General features: G+C 43.3%; 1 protein-coding gene across 2 annotated transcripts in view; it reads right to left on the reverse strand.

Moving 5' to 3' along the window:
- Positions 1-228: 228 nt before the first annotated feature.
- The window catches only part of ABRACL (ABRA C-terminal like), a 56,911-nt gene continuing 41,741 nt past the window's right edge, over positions 229-15,398 (reverse strand). For both annotated transcript variants that reach the window (XM_069234307.1, XM_069234309.1), the window contains exons 2-3: positions 7,436-7,504; positions 229-757 (exon numbers count right to left, since the gene is read on the reverse strand). In XM_069234307.1, coding sequence (XP_069090408.1) covers positions 573-757; positions 7,436-7,496 — 246 coding nt within the window. In that variant the 5' untranslated portion in view covers positions 7,497-7,504 and the 3' untranslated portion in view covers positions 229-572. The remainder of the gene's footprint in view (positions 758-7,435; positions 7,505-15,398) is intronic.

Below are 15,398 nucleotides of genomic sequence, written 5' to 3' on the forward strand. Positions count from 1 at the left end.
GCACATACACAAAAAAAAAATCTGGTAGGAAAATACGTAGGCATGTACGTTTTTAGACTTGTATTTGGGCACTTGTATTGAATCCAACAAAATTTAGTTAGGAAATGTGACCTTTGGTCATTTTGACAATCTAGAGAAGACACTGTATATATCAAAAAAGATTTTGCTTTGTTTACTACTATGCCACTCAGATGATTGAAGCATTGTGTGAAAATACATCCAAACCACTGGAGGAAGAAAACTTTACTAATTCAAAGAAAACCAAAGCAGTTTCAACAGCTAAGTAGTCATTTTAATACACCATGGAGGTTTTTTTGAGATAAATTTATTGAAGGCATTGCAGCAGTAATCACTATTTGTACAGTGAATCTTAAAGGGTTTGACCTGAGAGGAAATAAGGACTACAGTTTTTGACTTGATCACATGGTTCATACAAAATGGCCACCTTGCAAAAACAAAAGTAGCCTCATTTCAAGTAAAAAGACGTAGAAAAATACATAAAAGATTTTAATACATTTTCATATGAGTTTTATATTTTTATCCGAAGAAAGCACCAACATCATCAAATGTAATCAATCTTGTAGCAATACAATATCAACATTGTCATGTACGCCTTGAAGCAGTAGCTCCCCTTCATACGTGACGATCTTCCTCCGTTTGGCAGCCTTCAGCGTCCCAACCAGGGCCTCAAAAAGATTGGCACATCGGTCATCGGCAAAGAGAACCCCAAATTTCACTCTGCACTTTCCATCAGCATCTGAATCAACACAAACACAGAGTTAATTTACGTCACTGCTCACTTGCCTCCAGTCAGGCTGTGTGCAGAACTTTCTAACTCCAAAGTAGCTACGCAGAAGGTGCCAGCAGATGGTTATTGACAGACTAGAGAAAGGAGTGCAACGAGTGACCATTTGATTTTGGACTATTTGGAGTTGACAGTTTTTCGATGAATAATTGAGCATGTTATGCTCACATAATATTTGTTAGAGTGGTGGTGTGTCTATCTGCAGTGCTGCTTTTGGTTTCTCTAGTTGATAGGTAAGATGGGGAGTGGCTTGACTGATGCTGTGTCTGGTTGTGTGCCAGCGCAGACAATATGTGTAATTCATTTTGTATGTATTTAGTGCTGTTGAGGATCTCCATTATGCTATCTTTATCACTTGCTCCTCTGTTGGTAGGATTAGAGTGTGGTGTTTTATTTTGTTGTAGTATGCTCGCTGCATGTGTTGTAGTAGTTTTTGTAATGTAACTAATTTATTTTGGATTTTCTTGTAGTTAAGGCGTTTAGTCCGATTGTTGTGTTAACAGTGACACGTTGACACTGGAGTAGTTTTTGATGTCGTGTACTTTGTGTTGGTCTGATATTCTTGCACCTCGTGTGTTTAAATAAGTTTGCTTCATTGTTTATTGATGTACTGGATGGCTGCTTACATACAACTGTTATATAGAAACTTTACCCCACTCTGTCCCAGTGTCTCCCTATGCTAGTGTACATGTTTACATACATGGGCTGTGTCTCCCTACCCCCATCCCAGAGTCTCACTGTTCTAAAGTCAGTCTGTCTCCATGTCCCCCTTTCCTAGCGCCAGTGCGTATATTTCTCAGTCCGTCTTGCTTTCCTCTTCAAAAATCTCCGTCTTCGCATCTCCACGCTCACGTGCCTCATCGAACACATCTTCCAGTCCTACTTGCACGTGCAAATGTCAGTGGGTTTTGGCGCGAGCGCAGTGAAGATGCAAGCGAGTCAAGTGCTGGTGCAGGGAACGTGCAGGGAAGTTTTGGAAAACATTGAGAGTGTAAGGATTAGGAACATTGTGCCTCCCAAATAGCATGGTCGAAATTTCATTTATCCCTGCGTAATCGCACATACTTTCCAGCATTTCACATTACATTTGTTAGGTGAAGGGTTCAGAAATATTAAATTCACCACATTAATTAGTATGTTTACCATCCTGCTATCTTCTTTGATCACACTTCGCTTATTCCAGCACGATCAATTTTTCAAACTGATGAAACCCTTCTCACTTTATGCGCCTCGCATGGAGGCATTAAAACATGCTGTTGAGGGTGATGTGATATGTAATCTTATATGTATTATTTATAACATATGTAAATGAGCCTGTCATATCAAGGGAGACTTCATAAGCAATTAATCTGGGGTGCAAGTTATGGCTTGCATAACTGCCGAGTGAGTTATGGATTGTGTTTTTTGGTTTTAATTCACAACCATAATTGCACTTTAGCCGTGTTATTTTTAAGTGGATATGGAAAAAACAGTTTAAAATTGGAGTGATGGTTCTGGCTCAAATGTGGAAAATAATGAAATTTGCCAGTTATGGTTTGTGGTGCAGACCACAACTCACTCCACCCACACCAAGGCCCATGCACATCAGGGGTGGCTGCAACACCACCAGCAGTTGGCTGCAAAGCCTCGCCTTCAGTGAGCCCCGATAGTGCACCTACTATGGACATGGGAGATAATAAACGCAAGTTATTGGTTTGTTTTTGGGTGGTTCTCTGAAGAGCCCTTTTTGGAGTGTTTTTTTCTTTCTTATGTTTTCCTTTATATTTTAACAGCTATTATTGCAACTGGACACCTCTTAGAGAATATTCTGGTAATGTTCTTCCATCTTTTACTCTCCAATCCTTTTGTTCCGTTCTCCACACCCTACCTGGATTTTTCACTCTATGCAGTAACCTGTAAACATTTTCATGTGTGGTTTGAGTTCCTGTTGTTCCTTGTCCACCTTCATATGCTCTACACTTGCTCTTTCCTTCCACCATATCTCAAGTACTCTTTTTTTCATGTTTCAATTTTATATTTAAAAGGTATTTCCTCATTGTCGATGTGCCAAATAGATACTATTCAGCCAACCCATGTTCATTTTCTGTTCACATATTTTACACTAGTGCACATTTAGTCTTTTCTATCTGGGAGGATGGGAGAATAATCCCAGCAATCAGTGTCCTTGTTTCCTCCACCGCAGCACTGTTTCTGAGACACTGCACTTATTCCTCCTTCTGTGCAGCTGCAGATCTTAGTCCTGGAAGTTATCCATCCCTCGACTGTGCCACTCTGCAAGGCGACACAAAAGCATTCTGCTTCTCAAAAAATAGTTAATTTGTCTCCTGTAGCCAAGGAAATTGCACTTTTTCGTGTCAAATAAAGTGACCCAAGTCAATCAGAAACTCAGAATGATCTTTAAAATATAAAACAGCCTGCAAACTATGTAAGAAGTCCTGCCCTCTTTGCGAGCTCTGATGCCTCATCGCAGAGGCCATAGACTCTGTATTTTACAGAACTTGAGTTCAGGATAAACAACCCGCCAAAAATTCAGGGCACACCAAAAGGGACGTTATAATGAAGTTAAAGGTTAAGTTTTTATGATTTTTTACAGCCCCTAAATGTGTTGACAGTCTGCAGAGAATTGTTCGAGTCTACAAATTCGACTCAACCTAAATGGGGCCAGTAGCCCGGAGCCTCGACAACTAAGCTGCAGCCTCCATAAACTTAACGTGGTGTCCATGACAGGTGTCTTATTGCCAAGGCCACAAAATATAGGGGCCATCTTAAGTGTATAGAGTCCACAGTGCAGTTGTCAATATGGTGGACAACTGGTGGCGTTTTTGGTGCTAGAGCAGTCAGAAGAGTGTCTATGGAGCAAAAATACTGAGCTCCACACTAGGAAGTGGGCCCCATTTGCTACAAGCAAATATGACATTTCTTAGGAGCCCAGTGCTAGCTCCTCCATGTTCAGGTAGGAGAACGCATACATGACCAAGTCTCTGCACCTGATTAAGTGTAATGATATACAGTCCTTTAGCAAGGTAACTGCTCAGACTTTACTTGACACACTTACAAGCTGCATTATAAGCTCCTTTAAGCTACAGACACACAAAAGGTGATGGAAGGAATGCTTGCAATAAGTCTAACCATCGACAATCGTACATGGTAGCATTCCAACCCTTCATTCTTTTGCCCACCATACCAGCTAAATTTAGGGCCAGCCATATACAAATCAGTCTTAACCTCGCTCCAATAGGAACAGTCCAGACTGAAATGCCAGGCCAGGTCCTCCCCTAACTGGAACACAAACAACCTAAAAGTGGTTTCACCTTTATTAAGGCTCTTCAGTTGGGTGTAGCTAGGATTCAGTGGCTAAGTGAGCACGGGACTCAAGTCTGGGCATACCCTTGGACACTGAGGCATTGCATAAACCGCACAAAATTAGTTGAAGGAATGCTTGCAATATGTTTAACCACTAGCATTTGCTCCTTTAAACTACCACAGAACGGTCTTCCTGCCTCTTACGTCACCTCCTCTCTGTCCTCACAGGTAGAACCCAAATAACTATAATGCTGACAATCACTTAGGAATTCCTTCCCTCCGTCAGCGAGTCCCTAAAAGCAATGCACAGTACACAACGTGCACAGACTTGCGTTCCTCCCCTCACCTGGCTCTAATCGAGACCCCTGCATCTTAAAATCCAGACATGGAGATGCAGCTCGCTGAAGCACAGGAGTCAGAATTGTGCTGTATGTCACAGGCTAATCCTATGTTCGAGCGTACATTGCAGATGCCAGGAGAGTGATCTGCGGTAATGGCAGGTGCGGTTTATTCAGTACCAGGTGTAATAATTCAGGGATATCAAGTTAAAGATGCTTTAATGAATTAAAGAAAAGCATCCCTCAGCATAGACACTGCAACTCCAACATCCATATTTTAGGTGAAGGCACAGAACGCACAGCTAACATCAGCGAAGCGTACATCGCCTCAATAAACAGAAAAATCCAAATAAAGTGAAAACTATATTAGTAAATGTGCAGTTATCTAGCTGCAGGTGCCTTTAGTTTGTAGACTGTAACTCAGCTTCTAATGATAAAATTCAGGTAATTTTAAAACTTAATGTGTGTACAAAGTACAACCATCTGAGTACTCTCCTTTTAAAAAGTGCCACCTCTAAGCTTTCGCGGGTATTTTAGACGTAAAAAATAAAACATTCTTTTACTTTATTAATGAGGCCTGGTGAATGTAGTAACAAGCACCAGAATAATACGCTATAAGCCGGCTTCGGAGCGCTTGGCCGCAGGAAGAGTCCAGCAAATAGTATTGACACAACAAAAAGGCAGCACGTCTTAAGCAGAAGAACGTTTTTTTTACTGACAACGATGCTTGTGCACTATGGTTTAAAGCTAATTCATGCACGAAGAATATGTGCAGTGTTTGTGTCCTTACATTTCTCTGCACCCGATGTCTAAATGTTCCATATTCTTTTAGACATGTTTTATCTTTCCCGGATGTACTTAGAATACCTAGAAACAGGTTCTGCTTTGAACACTGGCCAAAAAAGAATAATCACCCACAGGGCCTCGCATTCGTTTTTGGCCTCATGCCTCGCACCTTCTCCTGACAAGTGTGAGTGGAGGGATGAGGTGATGGTGGTGGGTGCTGAAAAACGGAAAAAGGAGGAGAAAAGACTCCACAGAGAAAAACAGAAGTGGAACAAAAGAAGGGAAGCCCGAAAGGAGGATAATATGGAACGAAAGGATACCAAAGAAGGGAAAAATGACGAGTAAAGATGGAGGAAAAGAGCATGTTTGATGTTTACTCGGCTGCATGCTATGAAGAGTACTGCTGTGGGTCACTCCTCTATCGCTACTGTGTACTCCTCAGGAGATCAGTTACTAGGACTGCATCTCCTGGTATTGCTGGATGGCTGTTCCTCTTTAGCTTAAGAGCGGTACTCATAAGATCACCTTCCACAGTTGGCTGTATCCAGTTTGCACCTGCGAGTCGCTCTCCTACTTGTAGGGATTTTAGACTGAAGTTCTGATATGACCTGCTCTATCCAGTGCATTTCTTGCACTGCTTGTTCTTCTTACAATCCTTGGTGAATTCTATACAGGCCCGCGCAATCAGGCAGAACAATACATTTTAAAGTGAAGCTCAAGCCCCCTACCTGCTCCTCCGGAAGCAATCCAAGGGAAGAAATGAACACAACTCTGGTTGCTTACGCCGGATGCCAAAACACTTCTCACTTAGGAGTCACTGCAATTCAACACACTTCAAACCAAGCACTTCCCCAATGATTAGCGTGGTTATCGTCCACTAATGTGCTGTTGTGCCTAGTCAGGCATGTGAAGCACTATGCTACCATATAAAAGACAATGTACAGAATTCCAGTGTGGTTGGGACCCATGGGTTTTTGTTTTGCATATATTTGTGAGGTGGTGTACTTTCCAGGGTAATTCAAGTGACATTAGACGTGTTCACAGGCACTTGAGCCTGCTTGTGCGTGTATGTAGATAAAAAAGAAGTCATGGTAACCTTGAAAGTGTTTTTGTGTTAAGACGATTTACAACCATGAACCACATCACAAGTGAAGTGACTAAACGGCCACAATTTAGAAGATGTCAATAACAAAAATATAGCAATACCTTTATTGAAAAGGTGGTATATTCAAAAAAATGTAAGGTACACCAACTTCCTGGGGGTACATTTTCACAAGAGTTAGAAATGTGTCAGAATTAGTAAACTGCAATTAAAGGGAAAATAAAAAACAACCCAGCCCTCAGCTGCACCAAGGACAGCGATGACTGAAGGTGGTGTGCTGGCACCAGAAAAAACAGAAAGCTTATAAGACACTATGTACAGAAAAGGCAGAAATTCGAAGACTGAGAGACTGATATACCTTAAAGTACTAAAGCGAAGCAGAGTGAATTCTGTGGCTGTCAGCCCACACATGACCTCATCTGAAAAAAAGCTGGAAATGCTGTCAAAGACAAGCACAGAACACTGGCTGCTGCCAAGAGTGCACATTCACAGCTAGATCGGAAACTCTCGAAGGGAAGATCTTGGAGTATGTGTATCTTGGATCTAGAGGAGGTCTCAAGAGGAACTAGGACGTTATTTCCTCCTCAGGTCTCTACCATTACTGTCCACCCTTCTCACATATCAGCCACTTTATTTTCTACCCGTGCCCACCATGCACCTTATCTGGAGGTACAGTTCCCTAGAAAGCGGAGTCATGGGATGGCCAATTGCACTTTTGACAATACGTTTGACTACGAGCAAACTTCTTTTTCCTTTTGTGTGCTGCTTCACGCCGATGCCATGGCGTTTTGATTCGGCTCGCTTATGTGAAACTGCATTACTTTTCATTTTCAATTTATGTGGCATGAAAAGTCTGGTTAGGAGTTTACACCGCTAATAGGTCTAACTCGAGCAAATGTGAGACCCACTGCATGGCAAATGCTGGTTTATAATGGCGTGGATAACATAATGCTTACAAGTGTAGTTTTTAACCAATTATAATTTTTTTTTTAGTTATTTCAGATTCATCATTGTTCATTATCAATGCTAGAGGAACTGAAAATGATTCTGTCACGTTTAACTTTTATATTCTGTGAATTAGCATAATTAAACAAATCTCACCTTTTGTGCCCAGGCGACGAATCTCCTCTTGTAGCAGCCCAACTTCATGATCCACGTTCATTATTATACCTAAAATAAAAAATAAGCATTTATTTTTGTGAGTGTTGTGTGAAAGCTTGAGATGTCACAAACAGCCCTAATAGGGTATTTTTGCTTCTCCAGAGTTTCATAGTAAAACTGTGTACACATATTTGCAAAGCTGAACAATATATAGCTACTTATAATGTTCCCAGAATTCTCTCTGATTAGATGCAAATATTTGCAGAAGCTTGAAAGCAAGATTGATGTTCTTTGCTTTCAAAATAAAATGGTCTCAAAAAATGCAACTAGGAAAAAACGTTTTGGTAAACTACTGTGAAATGTTAGGTACCATTTCTTTGAAGCATCATTTAGTAAAATGTGTTGATGCAAGCTAGTATTTCCAAAAAATATTCATAATGGAAAATCAGTGTAACCAGTTTCAACAAGATTATGGGAAACGTGAAAATTAACTAGTTCTGACATTGGTGGTCGTCCTTTTGGTTTTGACATGGTTTTTGTAAAAGTCGGGCTTTTCCATTATAAAAAAAAAAACATTGGGGAAAAAGCAAAAATAATTTTTGATCTCTAATTCCAGGCACTGAATAAACCTACTTTACACAAGCTATGCTCCTTGTGAAAGAAGAATGCAGTCGCTCACAGCAAAGCTAGCCGATAATTCTCTCTTGCTCTTTAATAAAAACAAAATGTCTTGGTAGACCTAAGTAAGGGCCCTATTCTTAAAAAAAGCCACAAAAGTGCACCCAGAAATTCACAATAGTGCAGATTTATGGCTTTCATGAATTCACAAGAATTTATAGAAGTAGGCCAGGATATTTAATTCCTAAAACATATTTGATCTGCATCTTAGCATGAGCAAATAAGCATGTGTAGATTTGCTCGTGCAAACATCCATTGTGCGTTTACAAGTTCACTTTCCATACGACCACATTTTTACCAACCCTAGAAGATGTTTGACTTCTGCCCTTATCAGGAGTACATTTCCAGCCTTTCTCGGTATGGGAAAATATTATAGAAGAGCTGGTGAATATCCCTAAAACAAGCAAGTTAGTTAGTTAGTTGGTTTGCACAGATTCAAATGGGCATACCAAACCTGGAACTATTGCTAATTGCTACCTCTACCCCCCAGTGTGTAGATCTGTTGAAAGGTGGCAAAATAGGGAATCACTAGTATTCAAATTCTACTTTAGTAAGAGCCCTGCCATAATCCGAGAGGGTATTATCAAAGCTCTCATAATTGGATGCCGCACTACATGGCACCAATGGGACAAGTGAGTTTTTTTAACAGGACAAGTAGATTTATGAGGAAACCTGTCCTATGGACAGGTATATCTGTTATTCAGTTCCACACTCCTGAGAACTCACAATCTTAAAGTAAAAAAATCAACTGTAGAACATAATGAGGAAGTGTCAAGGCGGCCAAGGAATCTCACTACTGGCAGCACATTTCGGTGGAATCATGGCACACTAACAAGCTCTCAAAAATAATCTCTGAACTCCATTCACAGGACTGGAACTAAAAACACAAGAACTACTCTCAGGAGCTTAGCAACTCACTTCCTCATTATTTAATTGGAAAAGCTATCAGCCAGAAGTCTGAATTCAAAATGAGAACAGGTAGCAATACTTTATTTTTTCACGTGCATTCAAAGTTCTTAACTCACTAAACTAAAGCTATATGTTCAACAAAATAAAAACCTTCTACATTAAGCCAGTAATTATGAAACTATGAGTTGATGGATCAGACACAGCGAACCACACGCCAACAGCAAATGGACCATTCTTTGGAAGCTCATTAAAAAAGCAACTTTTGTATATAGATCTAATTTCCTCTAACAAATCCACCTCCTTTTTGAAAGAAAGAATGGTTTCCTTCCTGGAAGAAGCATTCAAAACTGCATCAGCCACTGGATGAACCACCAAACAGGAATCATCTTTCTACAATCAGAGCTTACGTACCACTAGCAAAGGACGAAACTCAGATACATGTTTGATCAACCCCCATTTAAAAACTCACTATTGGGCATGTGATATTTTTTTCTGTAAATACGTGCAAGCTCTGAAACATGTTCTCAAAGAAAATAAGGATAATCAGAGACCACTGGACGTTATAAGGCCATTGTGGTCTTTTGTCAGCATCAATGAGAACTATTTTTCCAGCTACCCTGGTAGTCTCTAGTAAGGTGACAAAGTTGAATGTAATTTTCGCTGCAACAGGTTCAGCTTCCTTCGGCCCCAACGCCATCAGACCTCCAAGGTTCACATAATGCCCTTCATCTCAAACTACTGCTGACATGGTCATCCACAGGGTTTGCTTTCCAATAGACAAAGCCAACAGTAATAAGTAAAGATCTGAGTGGCAACGCTGTATTTTATCTAATATGTTGACAGAAACTCCTGACCTCAGTCTGTCCATGGTGCTGTTTTTGGCCATGATGGGAAAGGACCTGACAAAAATAGGAATTGATAAGGTATTATAATTTTGCCAAGAGAGCTTTCTTGATATTTTGGGCTTCTCGCACATCTTTGAGCAGAATGAGTTGAGTAGCTTTTAAAACCCCCAATTCCCAGTGAAAGGAATCAGAATTACACGTCCGTTAAGAAATGGCAATACTTCATTTTCAGATGAAAGAAGAAAGTCTTTGCTGATCCGGACTGATTAGAGGCTAGCCCACACATGGTCGAAGCCCATTGTTTTGCATCAAATTTATATAGGACATTTCAAATTATGGCTAGACATTAACTTTACTGGACAATCTGGAGCAAAACCTAAAGAAGGTCCTTTCATCAACACAACTGCTTAAAATCTTCATAAGGATCCACGAGGCAAGCTTAAACATCGGGCCGATGCCTAATATTTACACCCAGCAGAGAAGCCATTAGAGAAGAAGATAGCAAAGAGGTCGTGCAATATCTTGGTAGGACATGTTTGATTAAATCTTTGTTCCCTGAGAAAGGTGGCTGGTAGACTCTCCCTCTTTCTTCTTTAGTGGATGTTAACAACATCGCATACCCAAGTTGTTCTAGAAGTACACAAGGTACCAAACAGAGTTTTATTCATGCCTAGTCCACTTGATTCCTTTCCAACTTCTAGTTTTCTCAGAACAGGGTCAAGTGCTTTTTTAAGAGGATACTTTTAAGTTGTTGCAGAAGGAGGTTCTAGAGAAGGTCTTTTCTTGTGTGCAGGTTTTATCAAAAGAAATTAGGTTCTCTCCCAATGACAAATCTCTGGTTAATTAATGGTTTTGTCCTATAAAGATATTTGAAAATGGAGGATATTCAGCATCTTGGAGACTTCTATTGGAGGGAGGGGGGTGAGAAATCAAACAATGATGGTGCACTTAAAAATGCTCAGCTTTCATTCTTGGTTAGCCTCTCTCTTCATTTTGTAAAGGAACAAAAGATGTTCCAATTCAGTTCACTTTAGTCTTTCCTCAGCCTCTTGTGTTTCACCAAGCTCCCAAAGCCAGTGATAGCTTTGCTGAAATCCAGAAGAATACAGCGGACTGTGTATACAGATGGTGTGTTGTTCAAGTGCCAGGACAAGTGGGGGTGCGTGGCCAAGATGGCAGCAGGAGCGGTTGCATAGTTGCAAGATACGTCCTGATGCCTCAAATATCCTGGTGATATTGCTGCAATCCCCCCGCCCGCCCTGCCTGCAGAAACAGAGTGTGGAGCCTAACCGCAGTCTGCTGCACCAACAAGAGGTCGTGGAGGGCCTCCTGGGCTCCCCAAATGACTCAAGTGCTGCCGTGGCAAACTCCGGCCTGTGGGCAAAGGCCATATGGAGTAGCCGGAGCGAGTGAGTCCAATCCCTCTCTCTGGCTTGCAATAGGATGGCAACAGAGAGTGGACGCCTGTTGTCCCCAGGGGAGATTCTGGATGCGCAGATTACCCAGCCAGGTGCACCGGGACAAGGGGGATTGAGGATTGCGGCGAAGCCAGCTCTGGTAGCAGGGAGAAGGAGCAGGCCTCCCCCTTATCACTTTTCTGGCCCATCAGCGAGCATGTGAAGCAAGTTCAGTGGCCCGGTGAGGTCCTATCACGTCACTGAAGGCATGGCCAGGCAGTGCCTTCAGGTGCAGACAGCACAGCCTGGTAGGACTTTGGGGCAGTTTTGCACCATTGCCGCATGGAGACCTGCGCTGCTGCTTGTTCATTAAAGAGGGGTAATCCAGGACCCATTATTTAGCCTGGCTGCCTATCAAGAGGGTACTGGTGAAGCTTTGCTCCTGTGACACCCTATATATTTGAGACCCCTGATGGACCCTTGGACGAACCCTTGCAGGACTACCTACTAGGAGTGAATAGGGCTCGCCTTGTGTGAAGAAGGCTGCCCCTCCTTTACACTGAATAAACTGAAGGACTAGATACCCACCTGTGTTGGGGAATGAGCAGAGGAGACTCTGAATGGAGTGAGCTCACTGGAGGAGAGTGACCTGGTGTGACCACACCTTGGACAATCCTAGTGGTGCCTCGATAGTGAAGGGGACCAAAGCAGGTGAAGGACAGCCATCATTCTCCTCGACTGACATGGGGGCCACCCACCATGGGGCACCTCTGAATAAGGAGCTAATGCTGCTGGCCACTAATGCTAAACCCGGTGAGCTCCTTGCCACTGTTCAAAATGTGAAAAAGTCCCTTGAACCAAAGTTGGATACTCTGATCGCAAGGCAGACGAATCAGAGGGCGGATTGTGCCACAATACCATTAGTGTGGTGGGACTGTATGAAAGGATTGAGGGCCCAAGCATGGACCTGTAGATGGCACAATGGTTGGGACAAACAGCACTGAGAGGCAAGATGTCCACCTTCCCTGTGGAACAGGCATACCGAATGCCAACCAGACACCCCCGCCTGGAGAACCCTCATGTCCGGTGGTGGCGCAGTTGTTCAACTTCCACAACAGAGATAACATTCTGCAGATTGCTCGCACCAAAATGTTCCCGTACTATACGGAGGAAGTACAGTAGCAGAGAGCCTCTTAATACTCGGCAAAACAATGGCTTCAACATCTTGGCCTTTATTATGCTTTAATATTCCCAGCCAAGCTCAGGGCCTCGAGGAGCACAAGGCATTCCTCTTTCTATTAGCAAAAAAGACCTAGGAAAGGCTGGAGGCCAGAGGACAGCAACCATCTTTGGATCAAAATTAAACGGGCGAGGGCTGAAAAACTGCAGGGAACAGTTGTTGATTGGCTCACAGACTTCGGTCCAAGCTGTCCAAGGCACGAGGGCACACAAGAGGGTGCAGGTGGCAGCTGAGCTGGAGAGAGAGAGGGTCCCCCGGGTCCGGTAAGTTTGACGCTACCAGTGCGCCATCACTGAGTGGTTTCCTCCCAGATGAGATCCCAGAGGCCTTATTGGGGGCCACCCCATTTTACTCTGATGACAGCTAAGCTCCTGTAACATAGCCTGCACTGATGTATCCTTTTCGCTTTCTGTTTTGGTGGTTGGTACGGACTGCCCTAATATCCTTGACTGAGTTGCTGGGAACTTGATATGCTTGAATGGTGGGCTGCGGGTGGTACCACACCTGAAGAGGCACTTGGGACACCGTAAAATATCTCAATGTACTTCGGAGTTACTTTGTGACAACCCCACAACATCCACAGGAACCTTATGTTAGACTATAATTTTCTACCAGGTTTGTGGCCGGATACAGCACTGATGTGCAATGGCTGGGTAGGGGGGGGGAGAAGAGTTCTGGGGCACTGTTTGTTATGACTATGTATGTACAGATGTGTATGACAAACCTCCCCCTTTTGTTCTGCTATCTCAGAAACCCTAGGGAGACTTTAGTGGAGCCCTGGATCACATGGCAGACAGACCTAGACCCCCACTGCTGGGGGCACAGTCATGTACAGTTTCCTAACAGCTGTGCATGTGGCCATGTAATATACAGGTTGGGGGGGTGAGTCTGGAGGCTGTTACACTCCAAAGATAAGGAGTACTTTCATTACTTGGCAGTACAAACATTACACTCACGACTGGACATGGTGTTTAGCTCCCTTGATCTGGTCCTTTAGTTTGCATGGGCAGAATAGTTGGGGCTCATCCTCTTGGACCACAAACCATTGGTGGTGTCGATCACCTGGGGAAGACCCAGACAGAAAATCACTACTGCGCCTACCCAGGACTACTCTGAATGATGCAGCGTTCTGTGCACAGATGGGCAAAACCACAGGCCAATAATTTCAGGAAAATGAAGGAACTACCTTGAATGCCCTGATCGAATGGGGTGGTCCTCAGGGGGCTGTGCATGAAACAGGTGTATGGGGTGAGTAACGTTCTGCCTGCAGAAGCACTTACCACAGAAGACCACATTAAGTTACTGGAGAAAGAGTGTGTGACACGCCCAGACCACCGGGCAGTGCTGGTAGAGGTACAGAAAGAATATGGGGCACTACTGTGCAGGCTTTCTAACTCGGTCTATAAAACCTACCTCCAACAACAACACAAACAGGAAGATAAAGCTGGCCTCCTACTCACCTTGCTGCGGAGGATGGAGTCCCCCAGTAGTTCTATAGCAGCCATCTGCCTGCGTCTGAGGCGAGCTGTAAATTCTCAACTAGAAATAAATGTGGTGTTTGAAGAGTACTATAGGGGGTTATACGAGGACACCTTGTGGGTGACACAAGACATGGTCTCTACATATCTAGCAAAGATAGGAACCCCCCACAATTAGTCCTTCACACAGACAGGACCTAGATAGCCCTTTACCTCTGGAAGAAATAAAGGAGGCGATAGCACAGATCACACAAGGGAAGTTACATTGTACTGAAAGTCTCCCAATTGAGTTTTATGCTGCCTTTCAGAGCCAGCTGGCTTTTAAGTTACTGAAAAGTCTGCGAGGAAGTGGTGTCATGTGGGTCTCTCTGAAGCTCCATGATGGAGGTATTGATAGTGGTGCTCCCAAAACTTGTATGTGACCCCTTGTATGTGACATCCTACCGTCCTTTGTTCCTCTTAAATTTGGACTATAAGGTGCTTGGAAATGTTTTGACTAATTGTCTGGCGGAGGTGACTGATACAGTGGTTCTCCTGGACCGCAATTGCTTTATACCAGGACATAATACGTTGCTTAACTTGCGCTGGTTGTTTCACACCATAGACTGGGTGGGATGCACAGGCACAAATGGTCGAGTCCCTTCACTAGACACTGAAAAAGCATTCAACACTCTGGGCTTGCCATATCTCATGGCGGTAAGGAAGCAAATGGGTTTTGGACTGTCCTTTCTCAGGTGGGTGGCGCTTTTGTACCCAATGCCTCGGTGCGCACTGAGGAAGTGATCTCAGACCCTTTTCTGACTGGCAGGTGGACAAGACAGGGTTGTCTTTTGCCCCCTTCCCATATTATTTGCCCTAGCAATGGAGCAAGTGGCATGCCGGCTGCAGAACCCAGCATTGCTGTGGAGCCTTTAAGTACTGTGGCAGCTACAGGCCATTTCACTATATGCTGATGATGTGCTTATTTACTTGAGGGCAGACGCTGGCATACTCCAACAGGTAATGTCACAATTAGAAGACTTTGGGCAAGTGTTGGGCCTGCGCATTAACTGGGACAAGTCCTGTCTGTTTCTCTTGACGCCACTAACAGACGGCCGAGAGTGGTTCTGCCGCAATCCAACTTGGTCTGGGAATTGAACACCATTAAATATGTGGGAGTTCAGGTGTATCACAGGGAAAACAACCTACTAGAGGGAAACCTAGGCAGGGTGACAAATTCCATTTACTGCTTGCTTCCTTTTGAACCAGCTTGCCACTATTGCTGATTTGGAGACGTACAAGGCTTTCTGATGACCCCAATATGGGGAGCTGGTAGACGGCAAGTGACAGTCAGTAAGCTACATGCCCCATTATAAGAGGGGGGCTCAAATATACGGCGGCCCAGCTACAACGGCCAATGGGTTGGTTGGCTCAAGA

This window comes from Pleurodeles waltl, chromosome 5 (genome assembly GCF_031143425.1).
Source record: "Pleurodeles waltl isolate 20211129_DDA chromosome 5, aPleWal1.hap1.20221129, whole genome shotgun sequence".
Lineage (NCBI taxonomy): Eukaryota > Metazoa > Chordata > Amphibia > Caudata > Salamandridae > Pleurodeles > Pleurodeles waltl.